At 44.4% G+C, this 24,523-nt stretch overlaps 1 protein-coding gene across 1 annotated transcript in view; it reads right to left on the minus strand.

The window, feature by feature from the left end:
* Positions 1-23,785, minus strand: part of SCGN (secretagogin, EF-hand calcium binding protein) — a 59,914-nt gene extending 36,129 nt beyond the window's left edge. Inside the window, exons 1-2 of the mRNA XM_037893023.2 lie at positions 23,587-23,785; positions 22,614-22,684 (exon numbers count right to left, since the gene is read on the minus strand). Of these exons, the coding sequence (XP_037748951.1) occupies positions 22,614-22,684; positions 23,587-23,659 (144 nt within the window). The 5' untranslated portion in view covers positions 23,660-23,785. The remainder of the gene's footprint in view (positions 1-22,613; positions 22,685-23,586) is intronic.
* Between the last annotated feature and the right edge of the window lie 738 nt (positions 23,786-24,523).

Raw genomic sequence — 24,523 nt, forward strand, 5'->3', positions numbered from 1 at the left:
CTCAGAGGGCTTGGGGGTTGGAGTGTGCCTATTGCCAACCTGTAGAATCAGAGTGGGGCATGCATAGTCTTAGAGGAGAGTGTTTGTGTTGCCCGTGGCCAGTGGAGGGGACTCTGAACAGGCACAGACGAGACTTCCTCATGCTAAGGCCAGTTGGTAGCAAAGTGCCTCACAGCCCTGTGTACTCCTGGGGAAGCATCACAATATGATGGTACCAATTTCCAGCTGGTACAAAAGAATACTACTGTGTAGGATTTTTCCCCTTAGAACCTCTGCCACCGTCAGCAGTAGTTACTGTAGTACAGTAACATCAGGATTTCATAGATGAGAGAATGGAACCATGATTAGATTATGGGCTTGCCTACACTTGAAGTGCTACAGTGGTGCAGCTGCACTGCTGTAGTGCTTCCATGTCAACATTTCTTATGCTGACAGGAGGGGCTCTCCCATCGGCATAGGTAATCCACCTCCCTCACCGGCAGTAGCTAGGTTGACTGAAGAATTCTTCTGTTGACCAAGCACTGTCTATACCTGGGATAGCTGGGTCAACCTAACTTTTTAGTGCAGACTACGCCAGAAGTCGGCAACCTTTCAGAAGTGGTGGGCTGAGTCTTCATTTATTCGCTCTAATTTAAGGTTTTGCGTGCCAGTAATACATTTTAACATTTTTAGAAGGTCTCTTTCTATAAGTCTTTAATATATAACTAAACTATTGTTGTATGTAAAGTAAACAAGGTTTTTAAAATGTTTAAGAAGCTTCATTTAAAACGAAATTAAAATGCAGAGCCCCTCGGTCTGGTGGCCAGGACCCGGGCAGTGTGAGTGCCACTGAAAATAAGCTCGTGTGCTGCTTTTGGCACGCGTGCCATAGGTTGCCTACCCCTGGACTAGGCCATACATACACTGGAACTGAAGTATCTACCCTCTACACATACTTCAATCAATATGCTCATGCATCTTTGTATTTGTCTGATCACATTCTGACATCTTCCCCAAACCTGATGCTACATTTTTATGACATAAAATATGAGCTAGTGCTCATCACTGCTTTTGAAAATTAAGACCCTATCCTCAAATGGATTTCAATGAACATTGGGAGCATAAATACCTTTGAGGATCTGGTCCTGACTTCCATGGGACTACTCATGTGCTTAAAGTTACACATATGCCTACATGCTTTGCTGGATTGGGGTCTTTCTTTTCCCTCTTTGTTCCCAACACATCCTGCATCTTTAGAAGTGCCTGCTGTTTTCAAATGCCCTTCACCCATCAATAGTAAAAAGCTCTGTTTTATTTCATTATGACATAAGAACATAATTTGATTTCTCTTTATCTGACTTCACAGCAAAAAAAGATCTCAAAAACTCTCTCATGCATGAGAACATTATTGGTCTATACATTTATTATACAATTCCCTTCACTGGGCATCCTACATTGAAATCAAAAGGATTTTGTTAATCAAGTAAATATCTTCTGTTTATAAATGTCAAGTCCAATTCATTAATAGAGAATAGCTCTACTGAAAAGAATGAAGTAGCTCTTCTGACCTGGTTGTATACATCAATTGATGACGTGAGTGAGTGTGGAGGATGGATGGATAGACAGGCAGACAATCAGAAAAGTGGGGCACTTTTGAAGAAACACAATACCTTTTTCTTTCACCTCAACATTATAACTCTTTCTTGTGGTATTTAAATTGGCTTCAAGAGCAGAACACTTCCCAGGCATTAGGCAAGCATATCAGTTACTATTTTCAATAGCCTGGCAAACTACTCTGAAATTATCCTCCTCCATGCCCAGTAGGATAAGTTATTTTTGAAACTATAATCATCACTGATATTTGAAAAAATGTGGTGTGGAATTCAAACTGGTGTTTTATTATAAAAGCTTGTTGTTCAACCGTGTGTCAGCTTTTAACAACTTCATTGAATTTTAGCTCCGTAAGAGCATTGACAATGAGAATAAAAATAGGATTTTTTACAATTAGCTATCTTATTGGATAAATCGCTTAAAGATGCATCATTTGGAATGTATGCAAATCATGGCACCATTAGCTTTCGGTCCAGATGTTCTTCAGTATGACAGGTGTTTCAAAGCTGCCCTCCCTCTCTATGCAGCACCATTCTCTTTCTTATAATGTAAAAGGTAACAGCAGTATATTACTATCATTAAGCAGATCATTTTACTTCTGGAGATCAAAGGCAGAGTCAAAAATGCACAATCTGGGTTTTCTGAGAGGTATGCTAGAAGTAAAGTATTTATATATCAAACTGTACAACTTTAACTTCAATCTCCAGCTTTGTTCTTTAGCTCTGTATCCTAAATTTGGAATGACATGATCTATTCTGCTCTTGATGGAGGGCAGTCAAGAGCTTCCTTTCACCCCCACATAGGGGAGTAAGAAAGCATCTTGTGTGGCGGCCCTGGGGCTGCTACTCTCTCCACTGTGCAGGTGGATGGGGATTAGGAGCAGCCATGGCTCTGTAACCCAACATGCCAGCTATTGCTGAGCTGCTGCAGAGGCCAAGTAAGTTGCTCCATGAAAAGACCTGAGGCAGCTAATTTCCCACCTGAAGAAGGGGGCAAGCAGGGGTCAAATGTTGATTCTAGAAAGCTTAAATAAGTCTGAATCTACACTGAGTGCTAGGTTTTGTTTTCACATCACTGCTGTAATATTGCTACAGTGAGGCAGTGAGTCTGGAAAGATGATAGTGTTAACATCACAGTAACAAATATTGCTGGTAGTTAAAACTTCAGAAGTCTTGTGCATTTGGGAGGGGCTTACCCCAGAAACAGCAGGGAAAAAATTGTTACCCATCAACCTGGAAACAGAATGTAAAATACTAGAGGTCTGGATCTTAAGACAGCTTTGGGTTTTACAGTGGAAAATGTTTAAATAGATGTTTAAATAGATACATTGTTACTATTAGTTATAGTGCTTAACATACTTACAGATCTTTATATCTTCAAAGCACAGTACAAACATCAATTACTATCACTTAACTGGATTAATTTAATTGGTTTTCAATAATTGCCATGGTTTCCACAGACAAGATTCAAATGTCCCGAAAAAAAGTGTCTTGCCAATGCACAATTAATTTACACTGTGTAGATGTGACCTAAGGATGCATTTTCTGCAGTCAGAAGATACTGCTGTAGTTTGAAAGGTAACTGCCAGCCCACATTAGTGCTCTCCTCCTCCTCCCTACCCCCAAATCTTGCGTAACTGGAGACTGTTCATATTACAAGGAGAAGAAGTGAGAGAGAGAGAGAGCGCTCTCCAGACTGACAAACATCAACTACATAGAAACAGAGGGACCACACTGATCAGAGCCAGGTGTGACAATAACAGAAAATGTGGAAGTGGAAGATGTGTTAAATGGCTTTTATGTTTCAGTTTTCACCAAAAAGTTTAGTAGCAATTGGACATCTAACTTAATGAATGCCAGTGAAAATGAAGTAGGATTGGAGACTAAAATAGGGAAAGAAAAGTTAAAAATTACTTAGACAAGTTGGATGTCTTCAAATCACCACGGCCTGATGAAATACATCCTATAATACTCAAGGAGCTGACTGAGGAGATATCTGAGCCATTAGCGACTATCTTTGAAAAGTCATGGAAGGACTGGAAAAGGGTAAATATAGTGCCAACCTATAAAAAGAGGAATAAGGACAACCCAGGGAATTTCAGACCAGTCATCTTAACTTCAGCACCCGGAAAGATAATGGAGCAAATAATTAAGCAATCAGTTTGCAGACACCTAGAAAATAATAAGGTGATAAGTGACAGTCAGCATGGATTTGTCAAGAACAAATCACGTCAAATCAACTTGATAGCTTTCTTTGACAGGGTAACAAGCCCTGTGGATTGCCGGGGGGAGGGAGGAAGGGGTGCGGTAGATGTGGTATATCTTGACTTTAGTAAGGCTTTTGATACTGTCTTGCATGACCTTCTCATAAACAAAGTAGGGAAATACAACTTAGATGGAGCTACTATAAGATGAGTGCAGAAGCAGTTGGAAAACTGTTCCCAGAGAGTAGTTATCAGTGGTTCACAGTCAAGCTGGAAGGGCATATAGAGTGAGGTCCCACAGGGTTCAGTTCTGGATCCAGTTCTGTTCAATGTCTGTTTAGGTTGGACATTAGCAAAAACTTCCTGTCAAGGTAGTTAAGCACTGGAATAAATTGCCTAGGGAGGTTGTGAAATCTCTGTCATTGGAGACTTTTAAGAGTAGGTTAGACAAACAACTCTCAGGGATGGTTTAGATCAGGGGTTCTCGCAACAAATTTTTTGGCGGCTTCAGAGTGGCCACTCTCACTGGTGGCCATACTGACACTTTTTCCCTAAAATACTTAATTAACTTTAGGAAAAACAATTAAATATGCACAGAAATACATTACAATGATTTGGATGTGTATTTGTAGGGGTTTTTTTGGCAGACTGAATAACAAAAATAATGCTGCCTTCCCTTTCGGCCCCCCCATCCAGAGCTTAGTGGGTCCTGGGGCTTGCTGTGGAAAGTGATATTTGTATATTTGTTAATATCACAGCTATGAAAAGTGATAAGTGATATAACAAACATACAAATATCTCTTTTCACAGATAGCTAGTAAGTCTGCTGTGAAAAGAGATACTTGCATGTTTGTTAATATCACTTTTCTCAGCAAGCCCCAGGACTGATTAAGCCCAGGATGAGGGGGCAGAAGGGGGAGGCAGCGGGGCCCCCGGGGCAATGTGGGGGATGGATGCAGGTCCGGGGCAGGCAGCAGGGGCCGGAGGTAATGGGGGGATGTATGTCAGGCCAGGAAGGCAGCAGGGTCCTGGGTGGGCCGGGGAGGAGGGATGGATACAGGGCCATGGGAGGCAGTGGGGGCCAGGGGCAATGGGAGTGGGTGATGAGCCCCACTGTTGCATGGCCAGAGCCAGGGCCTGTTGTCTGCTGCCATGTGGCCAGGGCTCAGTGCCCACGGCCAGAACCCGGAGCTGGGGACAGGAAATGTGTGGCTGGAGCCAGGGATTGGAGTCCGCTGCCATGCAGCCAGAGCTGTGGGTCAGCACCCAGGGCCAGTGCCTGCTGCTGCAGGGCCAGAGTCCGGAGCTGGGTGCCAGAGCCCAGGAGTGCACAGCTGGAGCCACGAGCCAGTGCTCGCTGCTGCACGGCCAGGGCCAGGGGTTGGCACCTGGGGCCAGCTCCCACCACAGTGTGGCCTGGAGCCAGGGAACAGAGCTGTGGGTCAATGACTGCTGCCGTGCAGCCGGGGCAGGGGATCAGCACTAGGGGTTGGGCCACGTAGCTGGAGTCCGGGGCCAGCACCCGCCACCGCATGGCCGGAACTGGGGGCCAGAGGCTGACTGAAGCTCCGTGGCTGGAGACAGGGGTCAGCACCTGCTACCCTGTGGCCAGAGCCAGGGGTTGGAGCCCAAAGCCCCATGCTTGGAGCCTGCTGCTGTGCAGCTGGGCCTGGGGTTGGCACCTGTGGCTCGCGCCTGCAACTGCACGGCTGAAGCCCAGGACTGGAGCCGGGAGCCAGCGCCTGCTGCCATGCAGCTGGAACCAGGGGACAGAGGCTGAAGTCCCACAGCTGGAGGCCAGGGCTGCGTGGCCAGAGCCAGTGGGAGTCAGTACCTGCTGCCCCGCAGTCAGAGCCCTGGGCCTCATGGACAGATTCCTGAACTCCTGCCGCTGGAGCCTGCCATCCAAAACCCCTCCCCACAATGTGGGTCAAGAACTCACCTTGCTCCTGCAGTGCTGTGCCCCTCTCTAGAGGTGGTGCAGGCAGTGCATCCAGGAGCAATAAGGAGAGAGGAGGAGGAGCTGATGCTTCCCCCCCCCCCATCACCACCCAGGAGGCTGTCGTGGCTGCACTAAAAGCTCCTGGTGGCCGCATTTGAGAAACGCTGGTCTAGATAATACTAGTCCTTCCTGGACTAGATGACCTCTCGAGGTCCCTTCCATTCCTATGATTCTATATAAAGCAGGATTGTTAAAACAACCCATCCCCGCTGGAAAGTAGGTTGTGTGGGTTTTTTTTTTTAAATTATTAACTAACTATTCAACAAAGTTGGTACAAACAGAAAAGGCAAAGCCAAACAAACTCTGGTTTCATATGTCTAAAGGTTACATTGAATTTGTTTCAGAACTGTCTATTACAATGGGCAGCAAATGCTACAGTGACAGTACAGTTCTGACCTGGAAAGTTACTCTAGAAATAGCTTGATGGGATTCTCCGCCTATTGTCTTTATAAACTGGTGGGATGATTTGGCAGCAAATAAACAGCTGTAGTCAAGCATAGTCTTTCTCAAGGGTTTGTGGTGCCATTATTGTGTAGTCACCATCCAGTGCAGAATGGCACTTCAAGGTTGCAGAAGCACTTCCATTCTTACTATCCTCCCACCACTATGGGCTGAAATATCCTAGACATGTTCTGTCTGATAACTTTATTTTTGGAAAGTTTTAAGCAAAAATGCTTCAGTGCTTTCTCTGGGCAGTCTCTGCTGGCAGGGCTCCTATGTATTTCCAACAGCAAGCTCAACCTGCCCTCCTCTGGGGGTGGACTTCTGTGCTAACACTGCCTGCCTTCCCCAGTAGGGCATGTGTGACAATCCTGGGGTGGCCTGGCCTGGATGGGAGGTGTGTGAAATTTGCCCATTTAATGTTGCCTATAGAATACAGGAACATTTTTAGAGATGAAAATTTTTAGCAGTCAAAACTAGGCCTGTCGATTAATCACAGTTAACTCAGGCGATTAACTCAAAAAAATTAATTGCGATTAAAAAAATTAACCGTGATTAATTGCACTGTTAAACAATAGAATACAAATTGAAATATATTAAATATTTTTTATGTTTTTCTACATTTTCAAATATATCTATTTCAATTACAACACAGAATACAATACAGAATACAAAGTGCACAGTGCTCACTTTATATTATTTTTTACTACAAATATTTGCACAGTAAAAACGATAAACAAAAGAAATAGTATTTTTTCAATTCACCTCATACAAATACTGTAGTGCAATCTCTTTATTATGAAAGTGCAACTTACAAATGTATTTTTTGTTACATAACTGCACTCAAAAACAAAATAATGTAAAACTTTAGAGCCTACAAATTCACTCAGTCCTACTTCTTGTTCAGTCAATCGCTAAGAGAAACAACTTTGTTTACATTTATGGGAAATAATGCTGCCCACTTCTTAATTACAATGTCTGAAAGTGAGAATAGGCATTCACATGGCACTGTTGTAGCTGGCGTTGTAAGACAATTATGTGCCAGATCGGCTAAAGATTCATATGCTTCGGCCATCGTTCCAGAGGACATGCTTCCATGCTGATGACACTTGTTAAAAAAATGTGTTAATTAAATTGGTGACTGAACTCCTTGGGGGAGAATTGTATGTCTCCTGCTCTGTTTTACCTGCATTCTGCCATATATTTCATGTTATAGCAGTCTAGGATGATGACCCAGCACATGTTGTTCATTTTAAGAACACTTTCACTGCAAATTTGACAAAATGCAAAGAAGGTACCAGTGTGAAATTTCTAAAGATAGCTACAGAACTTGACCCAAAGTTTAAGACTCTGAAGTGCCTTCCAAAATCTGAGAGGGACGAGCTGTGGCGCATGCTTTCAGAAGTCTTAAAAGAGCAACACTCTGATGTGGAAACTATAGAACTCAAACCACCAAACAAGAAAATCAACCTTCTGCTGGTGGCATCTGACTCAGATGATGAAAATGAACATGCGTCGGTCGGCATTGCTTTGGATTGTTATTGAGCAGAACTCGTCATCAGCATGGACGCATGTACTCTGGAATGGTGGTTGAAGCATTAATCGACATATGAATCTTCAGCACATTTGGCATGTAAATATCTTGCGATGCCGGCTACAGCAGTGCCATGCAAACACCTGTTCTCACTTTCAGGTGACATAAACAAGAAGCAGGCAGAAAATCTTCTGCAAATGTAAACAAACTTGTTTGTCTGAACGATTAGCTGAAAAAGAAGCAGGACTGAGTGGACTTGTAGGCTCTAAAGTTTTACATTGGTTTGTTTTTGAATGCAGGGTTTTTTTGTACATAAAAACATTTATAAGTTCAACTTTCATGATAAAGAGATTGCACTACAGTACTTGTATTAGGTGAATTGAAAAATACTGTTTCTTTTACTACAGTGCAAATATTTGTAATAAAAATAAATATAAAGTGAGCACTGTACACTTTGTATTTTGTGTTGTAATTGAAATCAATATATTTGAAAATGTAGAAAACATCCAAAAATATTTAAATAAATTGTATTCTCTTATTGTTTAACAGCGTGATTAATCACACAATTAATTTTTTTAATTGCTTGACAGCCCTAGTCAAATCACAGTGTGAGTATAATTAAGGGAATTTTTCTTCCGTAGAAAGGGGCAAACAGGATCAGATAAAATAAGAATTGCTTCAAACTTTGCTCAAAATTAGGCATATGGAGATTGTGGAGTATGTGATTGTGATTTGAGGAGGAATCAAAAATGACACCAAGTCTGCAAGCTTAGGAGCCAAGGATAGTACGATAGTATTAGATTAGATTATAATGGTGACTGAACCAAGCCTGGAAGAGGGATTTTTACTTTTACCCCTTAGCTATCATCACGTGAACAATAAAACTTCAAAGACACTGGCTTAGGTCCCAATCCAGCGGAGTGCTGAGTATCTCTTGAGAGCAGCTGAACATCCTCAATGGCCAGCAAAGTCTATGGTAATTGAAGGCACACCACTTTTTAGGGTCAAGTCCATAACATGTATGTTATTAGCAAACAAAAGATTATATAATTTTGCCATGAAAACATAAACATCTGTAAAAAATACGGCACATGGCATTTCTCATAAATCGCTTGATTTAAGGACAATTTTTTTTATAAGAACATTTCTTATTAAGGATAATACTCCACAAAGCTTTGCATGGAAAAACTACTGTAATTCAACCCACAATAGTAAGTACATTTTCCCCTGTTCACATCTGATCCTGTCCTTCAATTTTGTGAAAAATCCTTTAAAAATATTTCACATCAGAAATGTAATTGACATATTAATACTTCTCATTATGATGGAAAGGACATGTTCACCTTTTTATCCCCACAGCGTCTAATTTCTTAAGGATGGTTGTCCATAACCTTCTGGAAGCTTGACAGTAATCTCTCTCCTTTTATCACATTTTTTTCTTTTGGGTGCCCTTGCCCCCACGTTCTCTCATATTTCTTTGCTTGTTAAGAGAGCTGTGCTGCTGGTAGTGATTTATTTTAATGAAAACACAGTGATGAATCATTTGTTTTGGAAAAAATAAAATGTGCAGAGAATCACAGGGGCTTTAGAACTTGATGTAAGGGTAGGTCTGATTTAGGATACGCCAACCTTGAGAGTATCACTTTAATCAAGAACAGGTCATGTCATTAACATTCTCCCCCACATGAGGAGATGGAAAATAGAATTTTTCCCTGCAATTAAGTACGTACATCACATGTAGGGAAAAAAAAGTCTAAAGCACTGAAAGATGCTTGTTTGCAAGTGATTTTTTTGTTTTTAAATTCCCAACTTCCCTTATTCATTGGTACAAAAGGCAGGCAGATTGCACCATTCAATTCTGTCTGCAGCTAGCTGTCAGTGTCTGCCAAACTGGAACAACAAATCCTTGGACTAATTCAGACCTCACTTGGGGTATGTCTACACTACGAAATTTGTTCAAATGTATAGAAGTAGGTTTTGTAGAAAGCATTTTTATACAGTAGATTGTGCGTGTCCCCACACAAATGCTCTAAGTGCATTTAGTCGGTGAAGTGTGTCCACAGTATCGAGGCAACCATCGACTTAAGGAGCGTTGCACTGTGGGTAGCTATCCCGCAGTTCCTGCAGCCTCCGCCACCCATTTGACTTCTGGGTAGAAATCCCAATGCCTGATGGGGCAAAAACATTGTTGCGGGTGGTTCTGGGTACATGTTGTCAGGCCCCCCCTTCCCTCCCTCCCTCCGTGAAAGCAACCGCAGACAATTGTTTCGCGCCTTTTTTCCTGGGTTACCCTTGCAGACGCCATACTACAGCAAGCATGGAGCCCGCTCAGTTCACCGTCACTGTATGTCTCCTGGGTGCGGGCAGACATGGTACTGCATTGCTAGACAGCAGCAGCTCATTGCCTCTTGGCAGCAGACAGTGCAGTATGACTGGTAGCCATTGTTGCCGTACTCCACGGTGCTCTTTTAGCCGACCTCGGTGAGGTCGGTCACGGGTGCCTGGGCAGACATAGGAGTGACTCAGCCAGATCATTTCCCTTTTAAGTTTTGTCTCATGGCGATTCAGTCCTGCCGGCAGTTGTTCTGCACGGTCTTCTAATGAGCAGCCAGGAGATGACGATGGCCAGCAGTCATACTGCACCGTCTTCTGCCGAGCACCCAGGAGATGACAATGGCTAGCAGTCGTACTGTACCATCTGCTGCCAGCAAGATGTATAAAGATAGATGAAGTGGATCAAAACAAGAAATAGACCAGATTTGTTTTGCATTCATTTTCTCCTCCCTCCCTCCCTCCGTGAAATCAACTGCCTGCTAAACCCAGGGTTTTGAGTTCTATCCTTGAGGGGGCCATTCTATTTCTCCTTGATGCAAAGCAACCCCCTTTGTTGATTTTAATTCCCTGTAAGCCATGTTGTCAGTCGCCCCTCCCTCCGTCAGAGCAACAGCAGACAATCATTTCATGCCTTTTTTCAGTGCAGAAGCCATAGCACTGGGAACATGGAGCCCGCTCATATCACCGCAGCAATTATGAGCACTATAAACACCGCGTGCATTATCCAGCAGGATATGCAGAACCATAACCTGCAAGAAAAGCGAAACCAGGCGAGCAGGAGGCGACTACAGCGCAGTGACGAGAGTAATGAGGAAATGAACATAGACTTCTCACAAAGTACGGGCCCCTGCAATGTGCACATCATGGTGTCAGTTGGGCAGGTTCATGGCATGGAATGCAGATTCTGGGCCCGGGAAACACACACTGGTGGGACCACACAGTGTTGCAGGTTTGGGACGATTCCCAGTGGCTGCGAAACTTTCGCATGCGTAAGGGCACTTTCATGGAACTTTGTGACTTGCTTTCCCCTGCCCTGAAGCGCAAGAATACCAAGATGAGAGCAGCCCTCACAGTTGAGAAGCGAGTGGCGATAGCCCTCTGGAAGCTTGCAATGCCAGACAGCTACCGGTCGATCGGGAATCAATTTGGAGCGGGCAAATCTACTGTGGGGGCTGCTGTGATGCAAGTAGCCAACGCAATCACTGAGCTGATATCAAGGGTAGTGACTGTGGGAAATGTGCAGGTCATAGTGAATGGCTTTGCTGCAATGGGATTCCCTAACTGTGGTGGGGCCATAGACGGAACCCATATACCTATCTTGGCACCGGAGCATCAAGCCGGCAAGTACATAAAACGCAAGGGGTACTTTTCAATGGTGCTGCAAGCACTGGTGGATCACAAGGGACGTTTCACCAACATCAACGTGGGATGGTCGGGAAAGCTACAGGATGCTCGCATCTTCAGGAACTCTAGTCTGTTTCAACAGCTGCAGCAAGGGACTTACTTTCCAGACCAGAAAATAATTGTTGGGGATGTTGAAATGCCTATAGTTATCCTTGGGGACCCAGCCTACTCCTTAATGCCACGGCTCATGAAGCCGTACATAAGCAGCCTGGACAGTAGTCAGGAGCTGTTCAACTATAGGCTGTGCAGAATGGTGGTAGAATGTGCATTTGGGCGTTTAAAAGCGTGCTGGTGCAGTTTACTGACTCGCTTAGACCTCAGCAAAATCAATATTCCCACTGTTATTACTGCTTGCTGTGTGCTCCACAATATCTGTGAGAGTAAGGGGGAGACGTTTATGGTGGGGTGGGAGGTTGAGGCAAATTGCCTGGCCACTGATTACGTGCAGCCAGACACCAGGGCGGTTAAAAGAGTACAGGAGGGCACGGTGCACATCAGAGAAGCTTTGAAAACCAGTTTAATGACTGGCCAGGCTACGGTGTGAAAGTTCTGTTTGTTTCTCCTTGATGGAAACTGCCCCCGGGTTCACTCTACTTTCCTGTAAGCTAAGCAACCTCCGCTCCCACCTTCGATCGCTGCTTGCAGAGGCAATAAAGTCATTGTTGCTTCACATTCATGCATTCTTTATTAATTCATCACACAAATAGGGGGATAACTGCCAAGGTAGCCCAGGAGGGGTGGTGGAGGAGGGAAGGACAAGGCCACACAGCACTTAAAAACTTTAAAACTTTAAAACTTATTGAATGCCAGCCTTCTGTTGCTTGGGCAATCCTCTGGGGTGGAGTGGCTTGGTGGCCGGAGGCCCCTGCACCGCATTCTTGGGCACTTGGGTGGGGAGGCTATGGAACTTGGGGAGGAGGGCAGTTGGTTACACAGAGGCTGCAGCTGCGGTCTGTGCTCCTCCTGCCTTTCCTGCAGCTCAACCATACGCTGGAGCATATGAGTTTGATCCTCCAGCAGCCTGAGCATTGACTCCTGCCTTCTTTCAGCAAGCTGACGCCACCTACCATCTTCAGCCCGCCACCTCTCCTCACGGTCATATTGTGTTTTCCTGCACTCTGAGATTGTCTGCCTCCACGAATTTTGCTGTGCTCGGTCAGTGTGGGAGGACAGCATGAGGTCAGAGAACATTTCATCGCGAATGCGTTTTTTTTTGCCTTCTAATCTTTGCTAGCCTCTGGGAAGGAGAAACATATGCAGCTGGTGGAGGGAAAAAAAAGGGAGAGTGGTAGTTAAAAAGACACATTTTATAGAACAATGGGTACACTCTTTCACAGTAAACCTTGCTGTTAACATTACATAGCACATGTGCTTTCATTACAAGGTCGCATTTTGCCTCTTATTGAGGGTATGCCGGTTTGGTGTGAGAGATCACTCACGCAGGGCTGGGCAGCAGAATTCGGCTTGCACGCAGCCATGGTAAGCCACAATCTTTTGGCTTCTTTAACCTTCATAACATGTGGGAATGGCTTCAAACAGCAGCGCCCTCATTTCCCATACGAAGTAGCCTTTGGGTTGGCCATTAAAAATGGGTTGGCAATTTAAAAGGAGGGGCTGCGGTTTCCGGGTTCATGTGCAACAGAAACCCAACTAACCCCCACCCCCACACACCCAATTCTCTGGGATGATGGCTTCATCCCTCCCTTCCCCCCACCCCCCACCTCCCCCGCATGGCTAACAGCAGGGAAGATTTCTGTGCAGCCACAGGCAAACAGCCCAGCAGGAACAGGCACCTCTGAATGTCTGCTTACTAAAACCACCCACTTTCAACCAGGTGACCATGAATGACATCACTCTCCTGAGGGTAACACAGAGAGATAAAGAACAGATGTTGTTTGAATGCCAGCAAACACCGGGACCATACGCTGCCATGCTTTGTTCTGCAATGATTCCTGACTACATGCTACTGGCCTGGTGTAGTAAAGTGTCCTACCACGGAGGACGGAATAAGGCTGCCCTCCCCAGAAACCTTTTGCAAAGGGTTTGGGAGTACATCCAGGAGAGCTTTATGGAGATGTTCCTGGAGGATTTCCACTCTATCCCCAGACACATTAACAGACTTTTCCAGTAGCTGTACTGGCCGTGAATGCCAGGGCAAATTAATCATTAAACACGCTTGTTTTTAAACCATGTATAATATTTACAAAGGTACACTCACCAGAGGTCCCTTCTCCACCTTCAGGGTCCGGAGCCCGCCTTGGGTGGGTTCGGGGAGTACTGGCTCCAGGTCCAGGGTGATAAACAGATCCTGGCTGTTGGGGAAACCGGTTTCTCCGCTTCCTTGCTGTGAGCTATCTACAACCTCCTCCTCATCATCATCTTCTTCGCCCCCAAAACCCGCTTCCATGTTGCCTCCCACTCCTGGGATGGAGTCAAAGCACAGGGTTGGGGAAGTGGTGGATTCACCCCCTAGAATGGCATGCAGCTCATCATAGAAGCAGCATGTCTGGGGCTCTGAACCGGAGCAGCCGTTTGCCTCTCTGGTTTTTTGGTAGACTTGCCTGAGTTCCTTAATTTTCACATGGTACTGCTGCGGGTCCCTGTTATAGCCTCTGTCCTTCATGCCATTGGAGATTTTTTCAAATATTTTGGCATTTCGTCTTTTCGAACGGAATTCTGCCAGCACGGATTCGTCTCACCATACAGCAATCAGATCCCGTACTCCCATTCGGTCCATGCTGGAGCTCTTCAGCAATTCTGGGACTGCATGGTCTCCTGTGATGAAGGGCTCTGCATGGTGACCTGTGCAGGTGAGCTTGCCATGCTGGCCAAACAGGGAATGAGATTCAAAAGTTCACGGGCCTTTTCACGTATACCTGGCCAGTGCATCTGAGTTGAGAGCGCTGTCCAGAGCAGTCACAACTGAGCACTCTGGGATAGCTTCTGGAGGCCAATACTGTCGAATTGCATCCACACTACCCCAAATTCGACCTGGCAAGGCCGATTTCAGCGCTAATCCCCTCGTCGGGGATGGAGTAAAGAAATTGATTTTAAGAGCCATTTAAGACGAAAAAAAGGGCTTCGTCGTGTGGATGGGTGCAGGGTTAAATCGAGATAACGCTGCTAAATTCGACCTCAACTCCTAGTGTAGACCAGGCCTTAGGATCTGATCCTTTAACAGGCTCCATGCATGCAAAGCCCTGTGTCCACATGGAGCCAGATGCAGGATTGAGATCTTAGTCAATGCAGCCCCCACAGAAGCCAGTGAGAACTGAACTCATGTGAGAGCCTGAATCTGCCATATGCTAAGTGCCCCTATGCAGAGTACCTACAATAGCCTCTTTTTAAAAAAAGCTAGCCTTCTACTTGCACCCACAAATTGTGGGCACAAATATTTGATGGCCCAATTTATTTCTCCACAAATCTTAGGCATATATATGACCACCTGCAGGGGTGAAAGTAACTTAAGGGACTTACGGTATGCAGGGCAGCCGGGGTCCTGAGCAAGGTTGGGGGGGTGGCTCAAGGGCCCCAGAAAGGGTGGGGCCCTTGAGCAGAAGGGGCAGGGCTGGGGCTACACTCCCCCAGCCAGCTCTTCAGCGCTGCATGGCCTGCTCCACCTGGAGCTCCAGTGGCAATTTAAAGGGCCCAGGTCTCTCGGCCGTTGCTACCGCTACCCCGGGGCTCTGGCAGCGATTTAAAGGGCCTGGGGCTCTGGCTGCTGGTGCGGTGGCAGCCGGGAGCACCAGGGCTCTGTGGGTGATTTAAAGTGCCGGGCCCTTGAGAAGCTGCCCGTTTTGGCCCCCATCATCAGTGGCCCTGCCGGTACGGCCGGCTGTGTACCAGCTCTTACCAACTGTGTCTACAATTGATTGTGGGTGGAAAACGAACCAGTAGGTATTTCCACTCAAAAAAAACAGAGAGCACAAAAATGGAACTAAAGTCACGCTGGAAATCAGGACTTATATACATATGACAGAAATGGCAACTTCCAGCAGTATCCCAGACAAACCCTACAGAAGTAAGTTTAAGTATTTTAGGAGTTTACTGTATTAAAAATGCAAATGTTAAGGTATTATTGTGGGACTGTATGTAACTTGTTAGGCGGGAAACATGACTAACTTAAATTTGGGGAAGCGTTATGAGCTTCAAAGGACTACTTGAAACCATGTGAACTTTTAAAATTAAGTGGTTTCCCAGGAAATCTCAAGGGGGAGGCGCATACAAATGTTACCCCCTCAGGTTATGCAAGAGCTCAGCCTTTTGAAGCTCTGCCCTGAGGAGGGGAACTTTTGTCTGCTGATCACCCATTACATGAGGACAAGGTCAGAGGCCCAAATGGTAGGAGTGACTCTAAGATTCATGGGTGTGCTTATTCTGAGCTAATAGTTGTTATGAACCTATGGCTGCAGAACAAGCCCTAGGTGAGGCTGAAAGATTCGGGGGTGATCTCTAGTAAGCTAATTAGCATGGGTGTAAGTTCTTTTAATACTTTAATATATTTTCTCTAATGCTTTCACCTTAAGAATAACTATGCTTGCTTAGGAAAGCTGTGTGGTATTGTATAACTGTGGGCAATTACGCTTTTTATAGCCTGTGAGGAGAAAAACAAAGCAGACCTGCTTAGGCAGTTTGACTTGCTGGGGAACTCATGGTGCAGGCAGTGAATTGTGCAGCCAGGAAATAATCCCAGCCAGGAGGGAGTGAGACACATGTCTCTTCCCAAGAGAGGAGACTACTGGCGAGCCAAAGGCCTGAGAGTGGGTGCTCTCACTGGACTATGGAGAGGGAACACAGATGCAGTGGCCTTGCACTGTGACAATATATATTTTAACTTTAGAACAAGCATCTTTTCTATATTAGTCTTAGTTCCTTAAATATTACATTTTAAAAAATATAATGTATTGGTTTCTTTATTTTAGTTAAACTACCAGAGAAAGAGGAAGAGAGATTTAAAACTAGAAAATTTTAAAGTTAGTTGGAATGTAATGTACTCCTGCATATACTGGGCCAAATTCTCCACTGGAATAACTCCAGTGATTACAGGGGAGTTGTGCCAGTGGAGAATTTGGCCCTTTATTTAGTTTAACATTTTCTATACCCCCCATCACTGTAGTGCAGGGGTGGGCAAACTTTTTGGCCCAAGGGCCACGTCTGGTTATGGAAATTGTATGGCGGTCCATGAAAACTCACGAAATGGGGGGCTGGGGTGTGGGGGAGTGAGGGGTCTGGCTGGGGATGTGGGCTCTGGGGTTTTGGGGTACAGGAGGGGGCTCCAGGTCGGGACCCAGGGGTTTGGAGGGCAGGAGGGGGATCAGGGCTGGGGCAGGGGGTTGGGGTGCAGGAGGGAGTCAGGGATGCAGGCTCTGGGCAGTGCTTACCTCAAGCAGCTCCCAGAAGCAGCGGCATGTCCCCCCCGCCGGCTTCTACATGGAGACACAGCCAGGCAGCTCTGTGCGCTGCCCTGTCTACAGGCGCCTCCCATTGGCTGCAGTTCCCAGTGAATGAGAGCTGCTGGGGCAGCTTGCAGAGCCCCTTGGCTGACCCTACATGTAGGAGCCGGAGGCGGGACATACCACTGCTTCTGGTAGCCACGTGGAGCGGGAGCCGATGGGAGCTCGAGGGCCGGATTAAAACATCTGGAGGGCCGTAGTTTGCCCACCCCTGCTGCAGTGTCTTGGATTTACACTCATTCCTCTTCCTCTTTCGATATCAATCACCAGTTCACACATGGGAAATGTTTTTTTCCTGCAGCAGACTTTATCGGTCAAGCAAGGATCTTACACCTTTTAGTTTGCATGGCTTGGCTTTTGACAAGCTTGCTGTTCTGCTTATTTTCTCTAGCCTGGTCTTCTTTAGGCATGACTTTGAATATAGAAAACATTCATTTTTGTCTATTTTTTGTTCCCAACAGTATTCTTAGCTTGTTTTTGCAGAGACTTCTAAATACATGCAATGTCTTGCCTTAAAACTAAGGAACAGAAAAAGGAATAGGTCCAGGCAGTCAAAGTTGACAAAAGATATGTCAAATATATACATGAATATATATATGCAATAGCTGAGATCTGCTGAGGTGCTTGAGCTAATAGGCCACTGGTTTAGTCTGGAGAGGGATGCAGGAAGGGTGTTTTCATTCAATTAGGAGTTTTCGACTTCTTGTTTCCCCTAATCACCAGAGCCCAGATTTCAGTCATTCTGTGATGTTCTTTTCTACCAGTGACTCTTTGGGAAAGTGGAAAGGAAAGATTGTACTGGGGTGGCTTTGAGGCTAGTTCATATTTTGGATATAAGCCTTAATTCATATGACTTACTACTTAATGTCTGAACACCTGAAGGGATCTATTTCAAATAACAAATTGTGGGAGGAAGCACACAATTACAACAAGGCTATGGAGGCTAAGAGCAGGCATAATGCCTTTGGGGCTTTGTGGGGAGTGTGCTCTATCATTCTACAGGTTTAGCATAGGCATGAGTCCATCCAGTCAGACTGGTGCACTGAGGAGATAACATGATTATGCCCTCCCCTGCTTCACTAGGCTTAGGCTTCTGGGCAGGAGTGCTCCAGAAGTGCAGCCATCTATATCATAGCTGAGTCCACTAGCGTGAATGTGTTGAGATGGTGCAAGTAATCCCTTCCCCTAGTGCACCCCATCACTGGGCAGGGCAGCAGCATCAAGCATAAGCTCCCGCAGGATCCTTAAACTAAGTGTTCCCTCCCCTGTGTCGTATACAGGGCCCACTTCAGTAGGCACTGTCAGAGTACACGCAAACGCACACAATGGATCGGTGAAGGAGGAGGCAGCCTCCCTTCTAACCTCTAGGTCACTCATCCATGCTATGGAAGACCTAGGTTCAGTTCTCCCCTCTGCTTGATGGGGAACAGGGACTTGAACATGAGTTTCCCGCCTCTCAGGTGAGTGCCCTAACCACTGGACAATGGTTCCTTTCACTTCTCTCTCTGGCCAAGTGCATATTTAACGATTTGTCCACAGTGAACCAGCTTCAATAGGCGAGAGCTCCACATCAGACTATTCCATAGCTCAGTGGTTAGAGCACTCACCTTTAAACTGGGAAAACCCACCTTCAGATCCTTGCTCCACATCAGGAAGGGAAGGGGGAAACATGGAACCCAGGTCTCCCACATCCAGATGAATACGCTAGTAACTGGGCTAAAAGTTACAAGGGAAGCTGTCACTACAAGCTTTTGAACTTACACAGAGCTCTTCTTCAGCCCTGGGAAACTAACTTGAAGTGTCACTGTTAAATACAAGGTTTGAAGAGATTGTTTAGCATAAGTAGGTAACATATTTCAAGGGACGATTCAAGGTGAAGTGGACCATTAAGCTACATCTACTTGCAAATCAAAGGAGTTATGGTAGAACTGTGTGACCTGATAGCTTTTCAAATTTAGATAAGGAAAAAGGGGTTGGATCTGGGATTGGGTTTGGCCCATTATACAGTTAGGGGCCCTTTGCAAAATTCATATCTTCCTTTATTTCAGAACACCCCCAAAAGTTCAAAGATATTTAGATTCAAGACTTTGGTTTGGACCCATCTCCACTAGTGACACATTCTGAATCCTCTTTCTTGCCCAGTGATCGTAATCCACAAATCTGATTCTCAAGTGGCTCATAGACTCTGTCTTTAATTGTTTCCCCAGCTGCTTTGATGCTCTTGCATTTAATGTCAGACGAAGATGTAGCTGGGAAAAATAACAGAGTTGCAGACTACAGTGGTCATTAGGGGAAAATAATAGCTTAGAGAGCTGAGGTTGAAAAAATATAATTATGAAACTGTTCACTATTCAAGCAGAGACAACTTCCAGAGCTGATAATGTTATTTATCACTTGTATAGCACTTTAGAAATAGTAACTAATTAATCCTTGTAATGTGTCTGCAAGGTATGTCATTAAGTGTTATTGTCTCTCTGTACCAGAGTGTAGAAGAGGCATAGAGGTTAAGTGCCCATAAAAGGAATCAGTGTCAAAACTAGGATTAAAATGCAGAGATCCTAACTCCCAGTCCTGTGCTGATATCAGTAGGCCATGTGTTTCTTTAGAGTAATGAAAAATAGTTCCAGGGGGGCCTTGACTTTTCCACTGTGGGAAGGGGTTCTTCACACATCAGTAGGAAGCATGTACAGAATAGGTGATAAGAAAAGGAGTACTAGTGGCACCTTAGAGACTAACCAATAGGTGATGTGTACAGAAAGAAAAACGGTGGGTAAACATAATGTTATATGATAATTATACAAAAATAAGTCATTCATATATAGTGCTACAATGCTCACGATGCTTAAGAGTCCTTTCCCCTAAGGAGCTTCCAAACAAAGCACAAAATTCTACTCTCAGACTTACTCAGCCTCAGTATTTCTCAGTAGCCACAATGGGAGATCCAGCCAGGCAAGAAAAGCAGAATAATGAGACTGAATACTGCCCTACAGATTTGAGATAATTTTGCCCTTAGTTAAACAATTAGAATTGAAAATAGACGATAGATTGCAAGGCCAGAAGGGACCATTGTGATCATACACAGGAGGTCAGATTATAACACAGACCATAGAACTTCCCCAAAACGATCCCTGGAGCATATCTTCTTGATAAACATCCAACGTTGGTTTAAAAATTGTCATGTTGGGATGGAGAATCCACTGTGACCTTAGGTAAATTGTTCCAGACTACTCTCACCATTAAAAATTTATGCCTAATTTCCATTATGAATTTGTCTAGCTTCAACTTCCAGCCACTGGATTGTGTTACACTTTTCTCTGCTAGATCAACAAGCCCATTATTAAATATTTGCTCTCCATGTAGGTACTTATAGATTGTAATCAAGTCATCCCTTACACTTCTCTGTGTTACACTAAATAGATTGAGCTCCTTGAGTCTATCAGCATAAGGCATGTTTTCTAAAACTTTAATAATTCTTGTGGCTCTTCTCTGAACCTTCTCCAATCTGTCAACATCCTTCTTGAATGGTGGATATCAGGGGAAGGGATGTAAGTCAACGCATGATCATATTGTCTAAGGGCCACATACTGGCACCCTCACTATTAAGTAGCCCCTTACTGGTCCCACTGATTTTATTCAGACTCCTGTGCAAAGCAAGATACTACTCTCCATATGAGTAAGTGTGGCATAATCTGTTCCTTAAATTTAATTCAGAGGGTTTTTATTTATGTGAAACTTTTTCTTATAATAGCAACAGTAGATATAGAAAATGAGAGATGCAGAAAGGAAAAGCAGGCTGATTTAAATTAAATCATTTGAACATACAACTTTTGGCAATAATGAGAGTTGTCATTATGTACCTTCTTGAACAGAGGGAAAAATATGTTTCATTATGAACCCTGTACGTGCTAGTTTCTGTGCACTACTGTTTTGGTATGTAATGCCCTATTTCAAGTCAAAACAGACTTCACATAGACCTCTGTGTGCAATACCTAATCACGGAAACATAGGACTTGCTATACTGCAGCAGTCTCATGGCCCATCTAGTCCAGTACTACAGTGGCCAGCACCAGAGACTTCAGAAGACGGTGCAAGAAACCCCACAGCAGGCAAACATCAGATAATCTGCACGATAAAATTCTTCTCCTAACACCTCATAATTAAAGGTTGGCTTAAACACCGAAGCTTGAAGTCTCATATCCCTTCCAATACTTTCTTTAGCATTGTTATAAATCTAGATAGTCTTATCTATATAAATGTTGATCCCTCTTTGAATATTGCTAGGTTCTTGGTCTTGATAACATCCGATGGCAATGAGTTCTAGTCAAAATCTGCATTGTGTGAAATTATACTTTTATCAGTTTTGAATATGCCACCTTTCATTGAATGCCCTTTTTTCTTATGTTATGAAACAGGGAGAATGGAAGCCTTCAATTTCATCTCCTTTTTAAAATAAATAATCACAGTCTTTTCAACCTCTCTTCACATGAATTTTTCAATATCCATAATCATTCTCGTTCCTCATCTCTGAATCCTCTCTGCCTTTATGCAATTTCTATCTAAATTCTAAATAGACTTTTCTATACATGCAAGCAATATTTCATAATAAAACTATTCGTTTTGCAAATGAAACAAAAGTTCCTTTTTGTTTAGAATAATTACAAATTGGAGTATATAAGACCCGCATTCTTAATTTTGCACGTTGCAGTCAGAAATCTGTTCAGATTTAACTAGCCTGTTTTTCCTGTTTTATTATCTGTTTTTATTTAATGGCGTTGCTTCACATTTATTTGCTTTGTGTCCATTTCTTCTATTTTAAGAGATGCTGACTTTTTTTTTCTCTTGTATTTGACCATGTAGTGAAAATATAATTTTTTAAATGTAATCTTTGTGCAAATTCTAGGACAGATATATTCAGTGGCAGAAGTTCTCTCTGGCACATAGTGACATTCAAAGACAAAGTATGAACTGAAGATAAAGGGGAAAGGGAGATTTTAACATAAAACTTTTTGTACATTTTGATTTGTGGACAGCATAAGATGAGAAGCACTGATAAATAGCATGAAACAGAGCAACAAAAAAACCAAACCCAAACCAAACCAAACCAAACTAAACAAATATACACAAGTCTTGATCTTATGAGCAATATGTTTGACTCATATGTTTATCCTTTAGCCAGTTCTAAGAATGAAGGCATAACTTTTCATAAGCATTGGTTAAAATTAATGCAGGAAGAATTCTATGGTAGTTTTATTTCCAAAGTCAGTGATCATATTAACAAACCAGCACTGGTTTGAATCAAGCATAAATACTTGTTACTTTCCCCTCCAAGACTAAATTCTGTATTAAAGAGCTTTAGTTCCATTTTTATTCATCTAAATAGATTTTCCTCCAAGCTTTCAAAGAGGAGATTTGGTTTGTGCCACAATTATAACCTTGGAGTGAGTAACAGATGTTGGACTGAAAATAAACAGCTCTAATACTGGTAGAGTTATTGCACCTGTTTCTCCTAGCACCTGTTGTTGCTAGGAGAAAATAAAACCTTTTATCTTTGCTCTCACTAAGGAAACTAGTAGTCACAGAGCAAAAAGTACAAAACCTTTTAAAATGCAATTGTGCTTATCTTCATATGCATGTAATTTGGGAAGTACTTACAGATGTGCCCAGTTTCTTCAGCAGATGATGAAAAAAATTATCAAGCTCCTTCCCCTCTATGTAACCATTGTCTAAACACAATTAAAACATACATTATTGATCAGACATAATTATTGCTCTAACTCTAAGCACAACTTACATACTATAGAACCATTTTTATGTTTATAGAAACTGTACTAAGTTGGGACAATGTTCCCTTTATTCCTAAATAAGTCTATTCATCCTTCCTATCTTATGGCACATCGCCTAAAGTTGGGAGTTGTTATATTTATTTCAAATTCTTAGCATTTTAATATTTTTAATTTTTCTTTATTATATTGCAAAGGTCTTGGCCAAAAGGAAAAAAGAAGCAGTAGTAGTAACATAGTAGACAAATGTTTTGTGCTCCAAGTGCATTCTCTGCAAGGTAAGTTTATTGTTACTTTTCCCCCCCTTATGTATATAAGGTCAACCCTTGGAAATTCAGGATTTCCTGGAAGGACTGATTCAGCTACTCAGTGCTGGTGGATGCTCAGCAAGTACTTGATTTTTTAAAAAAAAAAATCGTCGTTGGGGTGCAAAGAGGACATTTGTCCTGATTCTTGCTGCACGGGGCTGTTAATGCTATCGACCTGCCTGCGCGCTATCAGGGGCGCTAGCAACATGTGCCACGGCTGGCCAACACAGAAGTACGTGGTAAGTCACAGACCTACATGAAGCCCCAGCTCAAGGTGACATAGACTCAGGCACCACACTCAGGTGCATCACTCCGGCCCGGGGCATGCACACCTAGGGACCACGCCCCAGATACATCACGAGGGAGTCCCGCATACACAGCCCCCTGCAGCCCAGGTACCGAAAGCCACCCCACGCCCAGCTCATCCGTCTTCCCAGGCCCGGGACCCCTTGCCTCGCCCGACACTCAGCGCCCCCCCACCCCGCGGCTCGCTCCCTTCCCGCGCGAAGTTTCCCCGCGCGAGCGAACCTCCCGCACCGTCGGCGTCGAAGCGCTGCCAGATGTGCAGGAAGCCGGCGGCGTCCAGCTGCTCCAGGGGGCTGCTGTCCATGGTGCTGCGGCGGGAGAGAACTTTGCCCGCCCGCGGTCCCTGCAGCGCGCCGCCGGCTCTGCCTGCCCCCCGCGACTGACTAGGGGCGGGCGCTTTTCCGAAGAGGAGCCGGCGGGAAGACACGCCCTGCGCGCGCGCGCATGGGCCCAGGTGAGAGGAAGGGCAGAGGCTGAGCCATTGGGAGGCGGGGGGAAGAGAACTCCCCCCCCCCAAGTTAAAAATCAACCCCCCCCATTCTCTGGTGTCTGAGAGCGGCAGGGATGCAAAGAGAGGACACCGCTAACTACATGGGGGGCTCTTAGAAACTGCTTCCCTATTGACCCCTGCTCTGCTCTGCTCGATACAGGGTGGCAGGGCCACTTAGAGAGCGCTGGCTGGGGGGTATCTTTTTTAGCATCTCTCACAGTGGCTCTTCCCTAAGGGCCTGATCCCAAGCGCACCAAAGTCACCTGACTGTCCTGTTTAGGGGGATGTGTGTGGTCTGCATACACGCACCTAGCCCTTGGAGCTGTCTGTACAGTGCTGTTGAAGTCTTGGTCTATTTTTTTCCCGTGCCAATGCTTGTTTCCTCAGTCCTCTTGCATACAGTTTTGCAAGACCGATTTTGGTTTGCACATTTTTGTATTTTATTCAAACACCGGTAGACCTAGAAATTCAAGTACACCTAGAAGCAGGGGGAGGATTGATTTAAAACTAGAATCCTTCATGTTGGCATTGCACAGACATCCATTTACTCTGAAAAATACACGTCCATGAGGGTTTTTGGGGGGGACAGAGGGGGCTCCTTAAATTATATTTTGCATGAAAAATGTGAGTTTTAATTAAAAGAAAAATGTCCTACAAGACTCCAAAAAGTTCCCTTGA

Source organism: Chelonia mydas, chromosome 2 (assembly GCF_015237465.2).
Source record: "Chelonia mydas isolate rCheMyd1 chromosome 2, rCheMyd1.pri.v2, whole genome shotgun sequence".
Lineage (NCBI taxonomy): Eukaryota > Metazoa > Chordata > Testudines > Cheloniidae > Chelonia > Chelonia mydas.